Source organism: Oncorhynchus mykiss, chromosome 23 (genome assembly GCF_057628025.1).
Source record: "Oncorhynchus mykiss isolate SJ-2025 chromosome 23, ASM5762802v1, whole genome shotgun sequence".
Classification (NCBI taxonomy): domain Eukaryota; kingdom Metazoa; phylum Chordata; class Actinopteri; order Salmoniformes; family Salmonidae; genus Oncorhynchus; species Oncorhynchus mykiss.
In genome coordinates, this window is record NC_143044.1 from 11,668,689 (window position 1) to 11,690,033 (window position 21,345).

General features: G+C 43.5%; 2 protein-coding genes across 27 annotated transcripts in view; one reads left to right on the forward strand and one right to left on the reverse strand.

The window, feature by feature from the left end:
* The window catches only part of LOC110502443 (bifunctional heparan sulfate N-deacetylase/N-sulfotransferase 2), a 197,244-nt gene extending 182,727 nt beyond the window's left edge, over positions 1-14,517 (forward strand). For all 5 annotated transcript variants that reach the window (XM_021580469.3, XM_021580468.3, XM_036959813.2 and 2 more), the window contains 9 exons: positions 1,236-1,421; positions 9,288-9,416; positions 9,718-9,900; positions 10,062-10,158; positions 10,736-10,859; positions 12,130-12,304; positions 12,638-12,808; positions 13,005-13,217; positions 13,393-14,517. In XM_021580469.3, coding sequence (XP_021436144.3) covers positions 1,236-1,421; positions 9,288-9,416; positions 9,718-9,900; positions 10,062-10,158; positions 10,736-10,859; positions 12,130-12,304; positions 12,638-12,808; positions 13,005-13,217; positions 13,393-13,518 — 1,404 coding nt within the window. In that variant the 3' untranslated portion in view covers positions 13,519-14,517. The remainder of the gene's footprint in view (positions 1-1,235; positions 1,422-9,287; positions 9,417-9,717; positions 9,901-10,061; positions 10,159-10,735; positions 10,860-12,129; positions 12,305-12,637; positions 12,809-13,004; positions 13,218-13,392) is intronic.
* A 555-nt stretch (positions 14,518-15,072) lies between these two features.
* LOC110502444 (calcium/calmodulin-dependent protein kinase type II subunit gamma) overlaps positions 15,073-21,345 on the reverse strand; it is a 130,734-nt gene continuing 124,461 nt past the window's right edge. For 21 of the 22 annotated variants that reach the window (XR_016490962.1, XR_016490961.1, XM_036959820.2 and 18 more), the window contains one exon: positions 15,073-18,066. The gene's annotated coding sequence lies outside the window, so the exon portion shown is untranslated. The remainder of the gene's footprint in view (positions 18,067-21,345) is intronic. The other variant, XM_090216924.1, reaches the window with a different exon arrangement.

Consider the following 21,345-nt stretch of genomic DNA (forward strand, 5'->3'; position numbering starts at 1 on the left):
AGGCAGCTGTGTGTGTTGATGTAGTGAGTGGCATTGGGAGTCAGGGGCCTGGGCCCAGGGAGCAGACGGTGTCAGCGGGTGTGTGTGTGAGGTGAATACTAGCCAGCAGCAGCGTCCCCTCTCAGTAATCCCTGCTGCCAAACAGCTGCCCTTCTGGCTGACAGTGATGGACTGTGTCTCTGAGTGGTCAGGGAGAGAGAGGGTAGTGGGTCCTTCATCATGGCTTAATGAGCATCCAACTTCTTTCGCCAATTAGCTTCACCTGGCCTGTGTGCGACAGTTGCAAAGTTGGTTTGACTTTGTATACTCTGTGGGTCTAGTTAGGGACCGTAAATAAATTACACAATGTAAATGGGACAATAATTTCATGTTGCACATCTTTTAGTTGTTTCATTAAATGCTTTAAATATTTGTGTAGGAATTTCTACAATTTATAGTTGTTTTGAGATTAAGTGCCATTGCGATATCGAATGTCAAACCAAATTGTACAGTGTTTGTATACATTAATGTTGTGTCAGACAAGTATATATTCTGGGTTCTGTAGGGGTACAACAGTTGAACTAAGCTCATGAGGCTTTTATAAGTCATATTCTTCAAAAATCAATGGGTATCATTAATTTATAAGTAAAAAAATTATGTAGCAACTGCGGATTCTAGCTTTAAGCATTCCCAGCACTCTGTGTTCTGCCAGCGAGGGGCACAGTGCCACGGTACCACACTATACATTCAGTTTGATGTATTTGTGTTAGTCTATAAAGCTGGGCTCTCAAACTTTGTTCCAGGAGAGCTACCCTCCTGTAGGTTTTCGCTCCAACCCCAGTTACATATATCCTGATTTAATCTTATCAACCAGCTAATTATTAGAATCAGGTGTGCTAGATTATGGTTGGAATGAAAACCTACAGGACGGTAGCTCTCCAGGAACATGGTTGGAGATCCCTGCTCTAAAGAATTTAAGCTCCTGCTGAGCTTCCTGACTGTTGCGTTTTTTACAGTGTAGTGATTTGTAGATCAAGCAGGGCTATGTTGCCCTCCAGTGGAGAAGTTGCACATATTTTTTTCTGCTGCGTGTTTGTTTTGATGCAGACTGTGACTCATTCATGATCATTAAAATGGCAATTTCATCACGTTTGTTATTGCAATTTGTTCTGGGTGTCCCTCCTGTCCCTAGACACTTCTGACATCCATCTTTCTCTCTGTCTCATATCTATCCCCACCCCCGTCTTCCCCTCCAGGAGCATGGGATTCCTACAGACATGGGATATGCTGTGGCCCCCCACCACTCGGGGGTCTACCCTGTCCACAGCCAGCTGTACGAGGCCTGGAAGTCAGTGTGGGGCATCAAGGTGACCAGCACAGAGGAGTATCCTCACCTCAGACCAGCCCGCTACCGCAGGGGCTTCATCCACAATGGCATCCAGGTCAGTCATGGCAGTCAATCAGTTTATTGAAGGAGAAGTTGACCCAAAATCACACATTTCCCAAAAGATTCCATACCTTGAAATTAGTTTGGTTGAGTTTGCCTTCTCCCTCTCTCTCCCTGCAGTCTAGAACTGGAATGAGTCTCGTGACGTATCTTTGTGCACTGCTAACTCTGCTATGTTGACAGTCAACAAGCCATTGAGAAAATTCTTTGTTTTAATGAAAGCGAATGGCCGAATGAGCTGTTTTTAGCAAAAGTACCATTGCTTTTGAGACAGGAAATTTGTACTTTTCCACCTAAAATGATTGAGATTATTTTAGATAATTATTTTATGTGGCCGACTAAAACTACAGCGGAGATGGGCAACAACTGTGCATGTGCACTCTCATGGGGCAAACTCTGTGACATATACAGTACCGTTCAAAAGTTTGGGCTCACTTAGAAATGTCCTTGTTTTTGTCCATTAAGATACCATAAAATTGATCAGAAATACAGTGTGGACATTGTTAATGTTGTAAATGACTATTGTAGCTGGAAATGGCAGATTTATTTTATGGAATATCTACATAGGCGTACAGAGGCCCATTTTCAGCAACCATCACTTCTGTCTTCCAATGCCACGTTGTGTTAACTTTGTTCTAAAACTCATCAGTCTATTCTTGTTCTGAGAAATGAAGGCTATTCCATGTGAGAAATTACCAAGACACTGAAGATCTCGTACCACGCTGTGTACTACTCCCTTCACAGAACAGTGCAAACTGGCTCTGAGCAAGAGGACTAGTACATTAGAGAAACAGATGCCTCACAAGTCCTCAACTGGCAGCTTCATTAAATAGTACCCACAAAACACCAGTCTCAACGTCAACAGTGAAGAGGCGACTCCGGGATGCTGGCCTACTGGATATTTTCACACATTTTCCCAATGTCTGATGTTGGCTAGCCATAGCTTATTTGCATGACAAAATGTCAGGCAACTGTATAGCCTTGTGTGGAATACCTGGAAATAGCACATTAACAAAAGTATTCAGACCCTTTACTCAGTACTTTGTTGAAGCACCTTTGGCAGCAATTACAGCCTTGAGTCTTCTTCGGGATGACGCTACAAGCTTGGCACACCTGTATTTGGGGAGTTTCTCCCATTCTTCTCTGCAGATCTTCTCAAGCACTGTCGGGTTAGATGGTGAGCGTCACTGTTCGATTGGGTTCAAGTCCGGGCTCTGGTTGGGCATTCAGAGACCTGTCCCGAAGCCACTCCTGCGTTGTCTTGGCTGTGTGCAGTGTTTGGAAGGTGAACCTTCACCCCAGTCTGAGATCCTGAGCACTCTGGAGCAGGTTTTCATCAAGGATCTTTCTGTACTTTGCTCTGTTCATCTTTCCCTCGATCCTGACTGGTCTCCCAGTCCCTGCTGCAGAAAAACATGCTGCCACCATCATGCTTCACCGTAGGGAGGGTGCCAAGTTTCCTCCAGATGTGACATGGCATTCAGGCCAAAGAGTTCAGTATTGGTTTCATTTGATCAGAGAATCTTGTTTCTCATGGTCTGACAATCCTTTAGGTGCCTTCTGGCAAACTCCAAGCGGGCTGTCATGTGCCTTTTACTGAGGAGTGGCTTCTGTCTGGCCACTCTACCATAAAAACATCATTGATGGAGTGCAGCAGAGATGTTTGTCCTTCTGGAAAGGTTCTACCTTCTCCACAGAGGAATTCTGGAGCTCTGTCAGAGTGACCATCGGTTTCTTGGTCACTTCCCTGACCAAGGCACTTCTCCCCCGATTGCTCAGTTTGGCCAGGCGGCCAGCTCTAGGAAGAGTCTTGGTTGTTCCAAACGTATTCTGTTTAAGAATGATGGAGGCCACTGTGTTCTTGGGGACCTTGGGGACCTTCAATGCTACCCTTAACCAGATCTGTGCCTCAACACAATCTTGTCTCTGAGCTCTACGGACAATTCCTTTGACCTCATGGCTTGGATTTTGCTCTGACCTGCACTGTCAGCTGTGGGACCTTTATATAGACAGGTGTGTGCCTTTGCAAATGATGTCCAACAGTCAAATAATATTACTATATTTTAAAACACAGCTTAGCCTTTTGTTAATCACCCTGTCGTCTCATATTTTGAAATTATGCTTTACAGCGAAAGCAATCCAAGCGTTTGTGTAAGTTTATCGATAGCCTAACATAGCATTATGTACACTTAGCATCAGGAAGCTTGGTCACGAAAATCAGAAAAGCAATCAAATTAACCGTTTACCTTTGATCTTCGGATGTTTTCACTCACGAGACTCCCAGTTACACAGCCAATGTTCCATAAAGAACGACGTTTGTTTGTCGCGTTATGTTCAGAAATCCACAGGAAAGAGCGGTCACGACAACGCAGACGGAAATTCCAAATAGTCTTCATAATGTCCACAGAAACATGTCAAATGTTTTTTATAATCATTCCTCAGGTAGTTTTTAAAATATATATTCGATAATATATCAACCGAGTGTGTAGCTTTTTCCATAACAGCGGGAGGACCAATGGCCGTTTTACTCAATTGCGCACCAACTCACTCTGAGAGCCCCCACCTATCCACTTACGCAATGTGATACTTCACGCTCATTTTTCAAAATAAAAGCCTGAAACTATGTCTAAAGACTGTTGACACGTTAGGGAAGCCCCAGAAAAAGGAATCTGGTTGATATCCCTTTAAATGAAGGACAGGCACGCATAGCCTAGTAACCGGCAGCGTAGCCTAGTGGTTAGAGCGTTGGACTAGTAACCGGAAGGTTGCGAGTTCAAACCCCCGAGCTGACAAGGTACAAATCTGTCGTTCTGCCCCTGAACAGGCAGTTAACCCACTGTTCCCAGGCCGTCATTGAAAATAAGAATTTGTTCTTAACTGACTTGCCTGGTTAAATAAAGGTAAAATAAAAAAAAAGGAACAGAGAAGTTTCAAAATAAGAGGCACTTCCTGATTTGATTATCCTCAGTATCAATATCAGTAGCAATATCAGTAGCCATATCAGTTCTGTTATACTCACAGACAATATTTTGACAGTTTTGGAAACTTTAGAATGTTTTCTATCCGAATCTGTTAATTATATGCATATTCTAGCATCTGGTCATGAGAAATAGGCCGTTTACTTTGGGAACGTTATTTTTCCAAACATTAAAAATAGTGCCCCCTAGCTTCAAGAGGTTATTAATATAAGGAATTAGAAATTATAAACACGGTCTGGCTCAGTGCCTCTACTTTTAATTCCAGTCTGACTAGATGGAAAGGGCCTGTTGTTTTTTTCCACCAGCCACTCTCTGACGTCCAAAGAATTAAATGTTTTTATTTGCTTACGTGTGTGTGTGTGGAATCGTGTTTACGTTTTCATTGGCTTTCATATACACATGTGTGTATATGCGTCGGTAGGGTTGCCAGCAGGAGGGATTTGGGGGTGGGGGCATGATGACTCAGCCCCCCCAGGTGTTGCGTTGCCATGGTGATAGATGACTCACCCTGAGGTCCCTGTGCACAATGTCATGCTGGTGCTTGATTGATGCACTGGATGCAGAGAAAGGAGACACAGGACACAGAACACACACGTCAATGCACAGACACATCATAACCACAATACACAGTATGGGGTAGGAACTAATGGAGGCTACATGGATCAGATGAGGTGCATTTCCCCTTGTCATTTAAGAACTTTGAACACTTGCAGGAGTGCAAAATCAATCCAATTCATGACTATTGCTGTTTGTTATTATTAGAAGCGGTGAACTAGAAGTAGAGGTGTGCCTCCCGAGTGGCGCAGTGGTCGAAAGCACTGCATCGCAGTGCTAGATGCATCACTACAGACCCGAGTTTGATCCCGGGCTGTATCACAACCGGCCTTGATCGGGAGTCCCATAGGGCGGTGCACAATTTGACCGGGGGGGCTTTACTTGGCTCATCGCGCTCTAGCGACTCCTTGTGGTGGGCGCCTGCAGGCTGATCCCCGGTCGTCAGTTGAACAGTGTTTCCTCCAACGCATTGGGGCGGCTGACTTCCAGGTTAAGCGGAAGGTTGTTAAGAAGCGTGGTTTGGCGCGTCATGTTTCGGAGGACGCATGACTCGACCTTTGCCTCCCGAGCCCGTTGGGGAGTTGCAGCAATGAGAAAATATCAAAATTGGGGAGAAAAAGGGGGTAAAATAAAAAAATTATAAAAATAAAAATAGAATGCACCTAGTCACCAATCAGTCGTCAAACACCTGAACTCCAACAATTATATTGTTTTAAAGAAATCAAAATTGTAAACAATTCATACATACGCTGAGTACAGTGCATTCAGACAGTATTCAGACCCCTTCCCTTTTTCTAGCCTTATTTTAAAATGTATTAAAAAAAAAAAATCTAATCATTCTACACACAATACCCAATAATGACAAAGCAAAAACTTTTTTATTTATTTTTTTTATTCAAATGTATTAAATATTAAAAACAGATACCTTATTTACATAAGTATTCAGACCTTTTGCTTTGAGACTCAGAATTGAGCTCAGGTGCATCCTGTTTCCATTGATCATCCTTGAGATGTTTCTACAACTTGATTGGAGTCCACCTGTGGTAAATTGAATTGATTGGACATGATTTGGAGAGGCACACACCTTTCTATATAAGGTCCCACAGTTGACGGTGCATTTCAGAACAAAAACCAAGCCTTGAGGTCGAAGAAATTGTCCGTAGAGCTCCGAGACAAGATTGTATTGAGGCACAGATCTGGGGAAGGGTGCCAAAAGAATTTGCACCATTGTAGGTCCCCAAAAACACAGTGGCCTCCATCATTCTTAAATGGAAGAAGTTTGGAACCACCAAGACTCTTCCTAGATTTGGCTGCCTGGGACAAACTGAGCAATCGGGGGAGAAGGGCCTTGGTCAGGGAGGTGACCCAATATGACAGAGAACCCGATCGAACATCTCTGGAGAGACCTGAAAATAGCTGTGCAGCGACGCTCCCCAATCCAACCAGACTGAGCTTGAGAGGATCTGTAGAGAAGAATGGGAGAAACTCCCAAAATACAGGTGTGCCAATCTTGTAGCGTCATACCCAAGAAGACACAAGGCTGTAAACGCTGCCAAAGATGCTTCGACAAAGTACTGAGTAAAGGGTCTGAATACTTATGTAAATGTCAGTAAAGTTGTTGTTTTTTTATCAATCTTTTTACAAATCTGTTTTTGCTTTGTCATTATGAGGTATTGTGTGTAGATTGATTAGGGGAAAAAAAAAAATTGGTACATTTTTTAAGGCTGTAACGTAACAGAATCAGGAAAAGGTCAAGGGGTCTGATAACTTTCCGAATGCACGATACCAAACATTAACATTGAGTTGCACCCACCTTTTGCCCTCTGAACAGCCTCAATTCGTCAAGGCATGGACTCTACAAGGTGTCAAAAGCATTCCACAGGGATGCTGGCCCATGTTAACTCCAATGTTTCCCTCAGTTGTCAAGTTGGATTGATGTCTTTTGAGCAGTGGATTATTCTTGATACACACGGGAAACTGTTGAGCGTGAAAAACTCAGCAGTGTTTCAGTTCTTGACTCAAACCGGTGTGAGTGGCACCTACTACCATAACCCATTCAAAGGCACTTAAATATTTTGTCTTGCCCGTTCACACTCCATGTCACACATACACAATCCATGTCAAAATAATGGCGCCAGAGGGGATGGCTGCCGTTTAACGGGCTCCTAACCAACTGTGCTATTTTGTTAGTTTTTTTTTGCATTGTCTGTAACTTATTTTGTAAAATAATGTTGCTTCTACCGTCTCTTATGCCCGAAAAGAGCATCTGGACATCAGAACAGCGATTACTCACCTCGAACTGGACAAATAATTTTTCTTTAATGAGTCCGACGCGAAGGATCTACTGCTTTCTCGAGACCAGGCCCAAATCCCCGTCATTCGCATGAAGAAAAGATGGAGAAAAAGGGGTAGGAGGTCGGGCGCCTCGTGAGAATTCATAGACGAGTTGGTAAACCACCAATACCATCCGTATTATTGGCCAATGTGCAGTCATTGAACATAAACTGGATGATCTACGATAAAGACTTTTCTACCAAAGGGACATTAAAAACTGTAATGTCTTATGTTTCACTGAGTCATGGCTGAACGACAACACGGATAATATAGAGCTGGCTGGGTTTTCCGTGCATCAGCAGGACAGAGCAGCGAAGTCTGGTAAGATGAGCGGCGGGGATGTGTGTCTATTTGTCAATAATTATTAAATGTCTAATATTTTCACCAGAGGTAGAGTACCTCATGATAAGCTGTAGACAACACTATCTACCAAGAGAGTTTTCATCTATATTATTCGTAGCCGTCTGTTTACCACCACAAACTGATGCTGGCACTAAGACCGCACTCAACGAGCTGTATAAGGCCATAAGCAAACAAGAAAATGCTCATCCAGAAGCAGCGCTCTTAGTGGCCAGCATGTCACATGCTGGTAGAAATTATGAGGAAAAAAAACTCTAGACTACCTTTACTCCACACACAGATGCATACAATGCTCTCCCTCGCCCTCCATTTGGCAAATCTAACCATAGTTTATCCTCCTGATTCCTGCTTACAAGCAAAAACTATTGCAGGAAGTACCAGGGACTCGCTCAATACGGAAATGGTCAGATGACGCAGAGGCTACGCTACAAGACTGTTTTGCTAACACAGACTGGAATATGTTCGGGGATTCATTCAATGGCATTGAGGAGTATACTCAGTCATCGGCTTCATCAATAACAGCAACGACACCGTCCCCACAGTGACCGTACTTACATATCCCAACCAGAAGCCATGGATTACAGGCAACATCTGCACCAAGCTAAAGGCTAGAGCTGCCAATTTCAAGGAGCCGGACACTAATCCAGACGCTTAAAAGAAATCCCGCTATGCCTAAAAATGAACCAACAAACAGGCAAAGCTTCAATGCTAAGATTGAATCCTACTACACCGGCTCTGACGCTCATCGGACGTGGCAGGGGTTGCAAACTATTACGGACTACAAATGGAAATCCAGCCACGAGCTGCCCATTGACAAAAGCCTACCAGACGAGCTAAATGCCTTTTACGCTCGCTTCGAGGCAAGCAACACTGAAGCATGCATGAGAGCACTAGCTCTTCCGGACAACTGTGTGATCACACTCTCTGTAGCCGATGCGAGCAAGACCTTTTAAACAGGTCAACATTCACAAAGCCGTGGGGCTAGATGGATTACCAGGATGTGTACTCAAAGCATATGCGGACCAACTGGCAAGTGTCTTCACAGACATTTTCAACCTCTCACTGACCGACTGTACATACATGCATACATGTTTCCTGACTCAAACCTAATAGCACTTTTGATATATATTTGTTTATATAGCTAATTCGGACATTCTTTCAATAAAACAAAGAATTTGTCCACAATTCGCAGATTTCTCAATCGCTAGGTGACTGACAACAGAGCAGAGCTAGCAGTGCACAAAGATACATCATGAGGCACCTGACCTGTTTTTGCAGCTTTCCCGTTCTAGACTGCAGGGAGAGAGGGTATGGAATCACTTGGGAACTTTTGGATTTGAGGTAAACTTCTCCTTTAATTGCTGCTAGATATAGTAAATCATTCAGGGGTGAGTCTTAAACTTTAAGTTGAATTTTCGCTTGGATCTCCCATTGACATCAGTGCATAACTATGTGAAAATGTGACTTAAAACAGAAGTTAAGATTTCCCCTCAGTGCTTAGTGAGAGCTCTTATTAAGGGCTTAGAGTTTATGCAAATGTACTAAGGCCCTATTCATTCATTACGTGGTTAGAAAAAATAGTTGGTTATTTCTGTTCCTACACTGTTTTTGACAATTTCCCTCTGTCACTGCAGGTGTTACCCAGACAGACATGTGGCCTCTTCACTCACACCATCTTCTATAATGAGTACCCAGGAGGCTCCAAAGAGCTGGACAAGAGCATCAGGGGAGGAGAGCTGTTCCTCACCGTCCTCCTCAACCCTGTAAGTTTTTAGTTCACTCTCAAGATACTCTGTCTCTCCTTACTGGAGCTGCTACCTTCTTCAGGCCGCTGCTCTATATGACCTGAGAAACTTCAATCTGGAAAAGTCCTAGCTTGGGAAAATTACCTGTAACTTTGACTTTTGTGTAAATCATTAATTGATGTCAGTCTGTGCTACAATTTCAGTTTTACGAGTGGGATTTTGCCTAGTGTGCATTTAAGATGCGTAGACAAACAGTGAAAGGTCTCACTTCCCTACTCACCTGTTGGTATAGTCCTCTGACTCCTCTGTCCCCCTCCAGATCAGCATCTTCATGACCCACCTGTCTAACTATGGAAATGACCGGCTGGGCCTGTACACCTTTGAGTCCCTGGTGAAGTTTGTTCAGTGTTGGACCAACTTGCGGCTGCAGACACTCCCCCCCATGCAGCTGGCTGACAAATACTTCCAGATCTTCCCCGAGGAGAGAGACCCCCTCTGGCAGGTTAGGGGACTGCAATGATCAATTATTATTACAGATGTGATAATCCAGTTGCTGTTTCCTATTTTAGATATGTACTGTTTATTGAGGTTATTGTTATTACGTGACTCGATGATAAGCTAGCTATATGCATTGGAGACCGTAACCCCTCTTTCTGTCCTCAGAACCCATGTCATGACAAGAGACATAAAGACATCTGGTCGAAAGAAAAGACCTGCGATAGACTACCGAGGTTCCTGGTCATAGGCCCACAGAAAACAGGTGAGACCCTGCAGCCAACCATTTTCTTAAGGCAGCTTCACTCTCTCGCTCGCCACATACTCTCTTGGCCAAAATGGATTGCGTGATGGCGTTTGTGGTGGCGAGTTTCAGTCAGTGTATATTCATGGGCCTCCCGGGTGGCGCAGTGGTCTAGGGCCACCAGAGACTCTGGGTTCGAGCCCAGGCTCTGTCGCAGCCGGCCGCAACCGAGAGGTCCATGGGGCGACGCACAATTGGCCTAGCGTCGTCTGGGTTAGGGAGGGTTTGGCCGGTAGGGATATCCTAGTCTCATCGCGCACTAGCGACTCCTGTGGCATGGGGCATGGTGTTTCCTCCGACACATTGGTGTGGCTGGCTTCCGGGTTGGATGCGTGCTGTGTTAAGAAGCAGTGCGGCTTTGTTGGGTTGTGTTTCAGAGGACGCATGGCTTTGGACCTTCGTCTCTCCCGAGTCCGTACGGGAGTTATAGCGATGGGACAAAATAGTAACTACTAACAATTGGATACCACGAAATTGGGGAGAAAAGGGGGTAAAAACATTTATTTTAAAGAGTGTATATTCATCTGTGTTCTTTCAGGCACCACAGCCCTGCACTCATTCCTGAGCCTCCACCCTGCCATCACCAGTAGCTTCCCCAGTCTTGTCACCTTTGAGGAGATCCAGTTCTTTAGCGGCCCCAACTACAACAACGGCATTGACTGGTAAGACGACTTTGCTGCCCACTATGAGATTTTAACACTAATGAAGCCTGTAGCCTTATTTTGTCTGAACTGATCTAAGAGCCTATATCCATATGGTAGCACCTTCGGAAAGTATTCAGACCCCTTGACTTTTTCCTCATTTTGTTAGGTTACAACCTTATTCTAAAATGTATTAAATAGCTTTTTTTCTCATCAATCTATACACAACACCCGATAATGACAAAAGAAAATAGTTTTTTTGACATTTTTGCAAATGTATTAAAAATGATATCACATTTACGTAAGTATTCAGACCCTTCACGCAGTACTTTGTTGACGCGCCTTTGGCAATAATTACTTCTGGATATGACGCTACAAGCTTGGTATACCTGTATTTGCGTCATTTCTCCCATTGTTCTCTGCAGATCCTCTGAAGCTCTGTCAGGTTGGATGGGGAGCGTTGCTGCACAGCTATTTTCAGGTCACTCCGGAGATGTTAGATAGGGTTAAAGTCCGAGCTCTGGCTGGGCCACTCAAGGACATTGAGACTTGTCCCGAAGCCACTCCTGCGTTGTCTTGGCTGTGTGCTTAGGGTCGTTGTCCTGTTGGAAGGTGAACCTTTGCCCCAGTCTGAGGTTCTGAGCGCTCTGGGGCAGGTTTTTGTCAAGGATATCTCTGTACTTTGCTCCGTTCATCTTTGACGGACAATTCCTTCCACCTCATGGTTTGGTTTTTGCTCTGACATGCACTGTCAACTGTGGGACCTTATATAGACAGGTGTGTGCCTATCCAAATCATTTCCAATTAATTGAATTTACCACAGATGGACTCCAAGTTGGAGAAACATCTCAACAATGATCAAAGGAAACAGGATGCTCCTGAGCTCAATTTCAAGTGTCATAACAAAGGGTCTGAATACTTATGGAAATAAGCTGTTTTTTAACTATTTTTTTAAATACATTTTCTAAAAGCTGTTTTCGCTTTGTCATTATGGGTATTGTGTTTAGATTGCTGAGGATTGTTTCTTTAAAATAAATTTTAGAACAAGGCCACATAACGTAGCAATATGTGGAAAAGGTCAAGAGGTCTGAATACCTTCCAAAGGCACTGTGGTTCCTTCCTGCTTACTTGTAGTGTAGTCTTCCTCCATATTGCTCTCACGTATCTATTTCTCCCATATCAGTGAGAATGTATAACAGTCCATTAGGTGGAAAGGGACATGACGCAGGAAGACATACGCTCTGTTATGGCCCTCGCTAACCGTATCTGCTCTCCCCCGTCCTCTCTTCAGGTACATGGATTTCTTCCCCTTCCCATCGAATGTCAGTACAGACTTCATGTTTGAGAAAAGTGCCAACTACTTTGACACGGAAGTAGCCCCTAAGAGAGCGGCCGCCCTGCTGTCCCGGGCCAAGATCCTGGCTGTGCTCATCAACCCAGCGGACCGCGCCTACTCCTGGTACCAGGTGGGTCTGTCACAATCTTAACTTCCTCAGCCATAATATGATCAGGGTCATGAAATATAAACTGTTCCCAGACCATTTGTCAAGACCGTTAATTGACCACATGGAAAGGACTCCTGGCTGCCTCACTCCAGAAAAAAGAAATGCCATCTGTTTTTATTTGAGCTTCACCTGTTTATTTGCATGTATTTATTCTCAAGAGGCCAAAGGTACAAAGTCTGTCAAAAGTTATCTTGTAAAATCACTTGATGCGGGATTCTTCTGAAGTCTGACTTCTGATAACCTTTGACTCAAGATGTCTGAACTTTAACCTTTCCCCTGTGTGTGACCCTGCAGCACCAGCGGGCTCACCAGGACCCGATGACCGTTAACCACACGTTCCAGGAGGTGGTGACAGCGAGGCCTGCCTCCCCCCGAGAGCTGCTCATCCTGCAGAGGCGCTGCCTTAAACCTGGGGCCTACGCCACACACCTGGAGCGCTGGTTACACCACTACCAGCCCAGCCAGGTAACATTACATTACTGGAAATACACAAACATCCTAAATGTGCATAGCTAGATACTGAAAACTACAGGAGACACCCCCGTGAACAATTCAAATGCATCCATTCAGAAACATGGCTTCACAGTTTTTTCCATGATTGATCATGGCAGTACTACCCTTGTGGAATCCAGTATGTGAGAGGTGTGATTCCTGTTTCCAGGTCCACATAGTGGATGGGTCCCAGCTGCGAGCCAACCCTGCCCTGGTCATGGAGGGCATCCAGAGGTTCCTGGGGGTCACACCCATCTTCAACTACACCCAGGCTCTGACGTATGATGAAAGTAAAGGGTTCTGGTGCCAGAGGGTGGAAGGAGCACGACCCAAGTGTTTGGGCAAGAGTAAAGGCAGGAAATACTCTGAAATGACTCCTGAGGTACAGTTACTCCATCTTTCAAGGAAACCGTCAGACACTGCACATTATCCCATCTTGTCAGCTTGTTTCTCCGAGTGGCCATGTTGTATTTTGACTTCTGCCTAACATGTAGATATGTCTTAACAAGTGCCTCATATAGTCCTTCGCTGACTGTTCTCTGTTGTGTGTATTACAGTCGCGTGCCTTCCTGACGGAGCATTACCGGGAGCACAACATGGAGTTGCTGAGGCTGCTGAACCGGCTGGGCCAGCCCCTGCCTGCCTGGCTGAGAGAGGAGCTGCAGAGCTCCAGCTGGAGCTGAGACTGGACCTCCCTACGGAACCACAGCCACAGCCTGGGACTGGAGCACTGCCTGGCCTGGCCTGGCCCGGGGTAAGAGGGCCCTGTTTACCCACACCCAACACCAGTCACTACAGAGAGTGGAAGAGGAGAGAAGGCGGGAGGACAGCCCCCTATCAGGACAATGGACTCCTCCACCCTGAAATGCCACTGTAGAAACCAATCCTCACGGGAGGGGAATAATGGCCTCAATGAGTTGGACTGCTGAAACAACCCTCCCTCTTTCCCCTCGCAGTCATCATCTTCATCCAGAAAGTAGAGGACTTGTCTCAGCCTGCAGCCGGTTGGACTGACTGACGCCAGAGTCTGGCAGACTGAGAGGGGATGGGGGGTCTAATGTCATGTTACCCCCCTTTTTAACAGGAACTGATATCTTGTGGCCCTGGAGTGCATGAATAAACCCAGAAACATGCTTGTGGTCACAAGCTCACACACACACTTCTCATTTCTTCAGAAGAATGAATGTAAAATGTTGTAAATTTAAAAGCTGTTGTATATTGTTGGTGGGGGATGGGTGGGACATATGACAGAATAGACATGAACTAAACAAGACAGCAAACTCTAGTGCTATGGACAAAGACGTGTGCCATAGGATGGATGTAGTGCATCACAGGCCACGGCTCCAACAGACTGTGCATTCCACTACCCCAAAGCTGAGGCCTTTGGAGTACATTCTGATAAACAAACGGTCTAATAGGCCCCACAAGTCTACAGAGAAACCCACACACTTTAACCATGCACGTTCTCCCTCACTCTCACGTAGGTACCCAGTCAGTTTAGAGCTGTGTAGAAAGAGAGCAAGTTAGAGAGAAGAGGATGAGCTAGAGACAGAGGTTCTAGGTCTCTCTGCTTGTGAGTGTCTGTCGTAACAGGAGCTGCTGTTTTGTTTTCTGTTTATTTTGCCAAAACTACAAAACAAAGACCAACGCTGTATCATCTCTAATAAACTCAGAGGTTGGAATGGATTGTTCATTTGTCTTTTATTTACCCACAGCTTCTGCATGCCTGTCAATGCAGGAGCCACTGTAATTTACCCGTGTCTGATGCTGTCTACAGAAGACTGGAATGGAAACGGCAGTGCCTATGTAGTTTAACAGACAGGAGAGTAGAGGTACATATTATAGTCTGCAGTACAGTAGTAATCAGTTTTCGGGAAGGCATATTTTCAATGGATAATTCGACTGAGTCACCTTTATTAGACTCGCGTATCACGTGAAATACCTCCTATCTAATCATCCTCTCAGTCGCACGACTAATCGGTGGAAACCTGTTCAATGGGCAAATCATGTTCATTAATCAGTCTAGTGTTAACAAGGGACTTCAATCTCTGATGTCCCTTTGGATAGACTCCCAGGGATTAGTCAGACAGGCTATAATGAACAAGCAGAAAAATATGAAATAAGTAATGTACTCAACTGTAATATTCTTGTGATTTGACACACACAAGATGCAACGTTTAGGTCCTGCAAGGATGGACTAGCACACACTCACAAGATAATGATAAACCGGACACAACTTATGTTGAAATGTTATTTTTATTCGATGTTTCTTGTTTAAATAACAAAGATATGATCTGCTAACATTCAGACAAACACTTGATAGTTTTAAAGTAATGATTTTCTTTATTGTATGGTCATGCAAAACTCCAGCTCAGAGTATAGTCATATGCATCCCCTTACTATATGGTTACAACGCAGTACATTTACAAATAAAGGGAAACATACCAAGCGAAGGCTTTTTTTGTAGTTTTTTTTTACGTGATACATCACTTCATTTCAATATTTGAGACAGAGCCATTTTCATTGACTTTGAAGGTGCAAGTTACATATATAGATTTCCATTTCTTAAGTAAACACAGACAGTAAATAATATTACCAGAAAGAAGACATGCATATTTTTCCTCTTGTAAAACTGCATATATATTTTTGTTATTAAAATCTGGCTTTTAATATTTATTTTTTGTATATCAACTCTCTCCCTATCCTGCTGGCCAGTAAGGTATAGTATAATCAAAGGTGAACTGTCCTTCCCTCAGTAACTACTATTTCTCTCTTCTTCCCTTTGAATTATTTTAAAGAATTGAAATAAACTGGATGGTTATACTCTTTCACATGGCTGTGTGAACACACACTGAATGGAAGCATCAGGCCCGGTGGGGGAGAGAGGTCAATGCCCACAGCGCAAAGTCAGGAAAACTACTCGGATCCAAAAAACATCACATAGTTCAGTACTGTATACATCGCATCATGGTGCAAAGGGGAATACAGTCTCGTGGCATTGCAGATATGTCACAACACCCAGCAGGGCTACATGTGATTCATGATAAAAACAGAGCACAAGTTTTGTTTTAACATGTTTCCTTCAACATTTTTTGATATCATCGGTAGGTTGTTTTTTTTTTAGCTTTTTGGTACCCGGCCTTTGACAGGTTCAATGGAACACGAGTACTATGGAGCTGCTTAGCACAGAAGTGAAGGGGTAAACGGCAAGCTTCACCCCACAAAGCCACACACAAGTTTCTACAACACAGTGAAAAACAGCGTTCCAATGTTTTACCATCAACACAAAGATATGTTTAAGTGAGACTGTTTCGAGGGTTTATTTAGTGTGTCTGGCCATATATATTCAAATATCATTTGCATTGGGAGTACACCGTGTGTGCGTGTGTTGATTCCATGTCTATTGTGGCATTTTCTGCATGTGTGTGCGGGGTTGGACAGGATGTGATTTGCTAGCAGCCTGAGCCCCATCCCTCACCTCAACTGCCTCCCCATATTTCAGCTCCAATCTCAAAAGAAAACTTAGATCACTCGTAAGAACACTAACATCTAGAACCGTTACAACAGAAACCGTGACAAAGGGACCAATCCATTGATTGCTTTCACCGTGGCTCCCAAGCACCCAGCCTCCACCGTCCCATCCAATCTTAGGCCCAGCCAGAGATCTGACATGCCACGGGTCAACTCAGCACCCCACTTTACTGCATTCTCATTTTCACATGCTTTTAAAGAGGTACGGCAAGCAAAAAAGACCATGTACGTTAGAGAACAGGACGGGGATCAAAACGAGACAGGCAAAGGGTGACATCGTCACACTGAATGGCACTAAAAGCTAGACAGCTGATTAGCAGGGTCGCTCGCTATAGAAACACAGGTAGAGACCCCAGGAGTGGGCGAGCTTAACCTGAAGTTGCAGAAACATTCACCTGGGGAGTGAACAGAACAGCATTGAGTCTCAAATTTATGTGCAAAACAGTACAGGCCATTTTAGACCCCCCCCCCCCCCCCCCCCCCCCCCCCCCCCCCCCCAAAACATGCTAAAATCATAGTAGGAAATTATACAAGGGAGAGGTATCCGAGCTTTCAGAGTTTGTAGATTGGGGCCTCTGTCAGAATAGTATCAGTTGGCTTGACTGATTGTGTCATTGCCATCTTCCTTTGGGCCTCTAGAGGGCACAACTCAGCACTGAAAACCAATGGTAGTGTTCTGCAACTTCAGGTTGTGTTGGTCAGGAGATTGTGGCTGAAGCTGGAGGAGCAGGCTGGTTTATAGACCCAAAGGGCACAGCACAGGGGCCTGGAGTTTGGGCCTTGTGTGTACACAGGGGATCTCAAACTGAAAAAGAGGCTGAATAGGGACAGGAGAACACACATTCACTCTCACACACATCCATTCTCCAAACTCTGAAAGTAAAGAGTCTTTTCCCTTTCTCCTTATAAATATCTATGTATACATTACTATATTAAATAAAGTCCCCCATTTAAAAATTATTCAAACACAAAATACTTTCAAATAAAGCATTCAGGGGATACAAATTAAGAGTTCCACAATAACACATGAATACTAAAACACTGTCCCTTCTGAAACCCGCCTAACCCATAAAAACATACATCTACATTAAAACAATGTATTTAAATGCCTAAAGAGGCCTAAAGTCTACACTTTGGTGTTCTTAATTCTAATACTAAGTATAATCATTTAGTTTCTTTCTTACATTTTTCCTCCTAGCATTTGTTTGCATCCAGAAAAAGAAAGAAAACAACTAGATTCATTGTGAAACAAAACACAAAAACCACCACCACTAATATTAGGGTGTGTGCTCCTTTTTTATATAGAAAATTCATATTTAATCATTGTTGATTAATGTGACTTTTTTTTAATAATTTCATATTTTTTGTACATATGTTAATACTTTAAACACCTTTCCAAACAAAGGGCAAAAAATATGGATCCATGGAAAAAGAACAAGACCGCGCGCCCCCCATGGGCGTCAGAAGCATGCACTGTCCTGAGGGGAGGGCCTCGGGCCCCAGCCGGCCCCCAACATCAAGCTAGGGTTGGACTGGAGTGGTTATGGTGGTGTTGTCGGTTGGCTTTTAAATATAATTTATTTTTATTTCCCCCCCCCCCAAGGATTGTAAACTTCAAGCGGTCTCTTCCGGCCGGGCTCCAGGCGCCAATCCAACCACTGAGAGGAAATGTTCCAATCGTCTTCAGAATTCAGGCAAAGCTGAGGAAAAGAGAGAGAGGGAGAGTGGTGGGGAGTGCACAGGGCAGCCTCTCCAAACTACTCCTGAGTTTACAACACTATAATAGGTTTATATACAGCAGTGGAGGCTCTTCAGAGGAGGAAGGGACGAACCATCATACTCAGTAAATTTCCTTTTTTTTTATATATTGAAACATTAAAAAAGTTATCCTTTTTAGATAAATGTCACCAAATCACTGTTTTGCAATGGTCAACAGTAGCATCAACAGCCCTCTCTAGGGTAGCACTATGGTGTAGCCGAAGGACAGCTATTTTCCCTCCTCTTCTGGCTACATTGACTTCAGTACAAAACCTAGGAGGCTCAAAGTTCACACCCCCTTCCATAGACTTGCACAGTAATTATCACGAGTTTCGGAGGACGTCCTCTTGCAGTATGAACGGACATGTTGTCCATCCAATAAAAGGATCATAAAATGAATCTAGTACTGAAAGCATAAGCTACAGCTAGCTAGCACTGCAGTACATAAAGTGTGGTGAGTTGTAGACTCAAAGAGAAAGACAATAGATTAACAGTTTTGACTAAATTATTCTTAAAAAGATTCTTAAAAATCTAAGGAGAGTAACAAAGATAGCGAGAGCTAGCTATATTTCATTGTATTTCTTTTTATAGCTAATGCAGCTAATTTAGCCTACTCAACAACCTAACTCAAACATAGAGGAATGCTGTTTATGTTAGCTAGCTGGCTAAGGCTATCCAAAAATGCAATTCTTCCAAGTCAAGGTAAGCTTTCGGTTTTATTAATTTATTCCCACTGGGACCCGTCTGTGTAACTGCTAAACTGCTAGCTGTACCCTGTACTGTGTGATTGTACACATGTATTTGATTGTGGGTTTACTAACGCATTAACGTAAACTCGTACATCGCCTTGGTCCGTATATTTGCCCATATTTTAGCGCCCCACAAATGTAATACTTCCAGATCAACTGTAATGTCAATACCATTGTAAAGCACAATTTCTCCCCTTTCCAACAGAATCAATTACATGACCTAAACACTGCCCGTTTCTGCATAATTCAAGCAGGCAATGAGCCCCGTCGTGTCTTTTTAAAAATGGCGGGTGGGGAAGCCAAACTAATGCGTGGTAGTGAGAAGGAGAGATGTTGTGTGGGTAAATTGCTTTTTTTCCACTCGATCTATCTATCCTTATCGCCTCTAAAATGTAAATAAAACACCATAAAGAGTTTATATAATGTGTCATTACATACCTATTTGAAGGTTTGTGTCAAATTTGAATCAGGTTTTTAGGGCAGTGCTAAAGGGATCTTAGAAGTAAACAGCGGCTTTGAGAATGATGATCGCATGCAATGATGACGCTAAAAATGACTAGGTATCCCCCCTTACCCCCGTCACTGTCCTTTTCTTGTTTTTAAAGGATGATAGAGAGATTGTAAGACATAAATAATTGCTTTATGCATGCTGTACGTTACGACATGTCAAGATGTAACGGAGGGTCAGTTTTTTCAACTTTTCTCCAATACTATAGGGCCATTACCATGTCGATCAACACTTGAATAGAAACCTAGTTCACACCCCCGATTTTGACTGCCTCGTTTGAATGTTGCGGTTGCGCACATTTGTACGGAATGGGGTGAGTTTGCATTAGTTCTTGTTTGTTGACTATAACCTTAATATGGTGACAAGATGTAGGCTGTGTACCAATATGGTATGAAGGTTTGGCTTGAGGAGTTTTTTTTACATAAACAAAAAGATATAGTATGTATCAGCACTTCAGTACATGTACAGTGCCTTGCGAAAGTATTCGGCCCCCTTGAACTTTGCGACCTTTTGCCACATTTCAGGCTTCAAACATAAAGATATAAAACTGTATTTTTTTTTTGAAGAATCAACAACAAGTGGGACACAATCATGAAGTGGAACGACATTTATTGGATATTTCAAACTTTTTTAACAAATCAAAAACTGAAAAATTGGGCGTGCAAAATTATTCAGCCCCTTTACTTTCAGTGCAGCAAACTCTCTCCAGAAGTTCAGTGAGGATCTCTGAATGATCCAATGTTGACCTAAATGACTAATGATGATAAATACAATCCACCTGTGTGTAATCAAGTCTCCGTATAAATGCACCTGCACTGTGATAGTCTCAGAGGTCCGTCAAAAGCGCAGAAAGCATCATGTAGAACAAGGAACACACCAGGCAGGTCCGAGATACTGTTGTGAAGAAGTTTAAAGCCGGATTTGGATACAAAAATATTTCCCAAGCTTTAAACATCCCAAGGAGCACTGTGCAAGCGATAATATTGAAATGGAAGGAGTATCAGACCATTGCAAATCTACCAAGACCTGGCCGTCCCTCTAAACTTTCAGCTCATACAAGGAGAAGACTGATCAGAGATGCAGCCAAGAGGCCCATGATCACTCTGGATGAACTGCAGAGATCTACAGCTGAGGTGGGAGACTCTGTCCATAGGACAACAATCAGTCGTATATTGCACAAATCTGGCCTTTATGGAAGAGTGGCAAGAAGAAAGCCATTTCTTAAAGATATCCATAAAAAGTGTCGTTTAAAGTTTGCCACAAGCCACCTGGGAGACACACCAAACATGTGGAAGAATGTGCTCTGGTCAGATGAAACCAAAATTGAACTTTTTGGCAACAATGCAAAACGTTATGTTTGGCGTAAAAGCAACACAGCTGAACACACCATCCCCACTGTCAAACATGGTGGTGGCAGCATCATGGTTTGGGCCTGCTTTTCTTCAGCAGGGACAGGGAAGATGGTTAAAATTGATGGGAAGATGGATGGAGCCAAATAAAGGACCATTCTGGAAGAAAACCTGATGGAGTCTGCAAAAGACCTGAGACTGGGACGGAGATTTGTCTTCCAACAAGACAATGATCCAAAACATAAAGCAAAATCTACAATGGAATGGTTCAAAAATAAACATATCCAGGTGTTAGAATGGCCAAGTCAAAGTCCAGACCTGAATCCAATCAAGAATCTGTGGAAAGAACTAAAAACTGCTGTTCACAAATGCTCTCCATCCAACCTCACTGAGCTCGAGCTGTTTTGCAAGGAGGAATGGGAAAAAATGTCAGCCTCTCGATGTGCAAAACTGATAGAGACATACCCCAAGCGACTTACAGCTGTAATCGCAGCAAAAGGTGGCGCTACAAAGTATTAACTTAAGGGGGCTGAATAATTTTGCACGCCCAATTTTTCAGTTTTTGATTTGTTAAAAAAGTTTGAAATATCCAATAAATGTCGTTCCACTTCATGA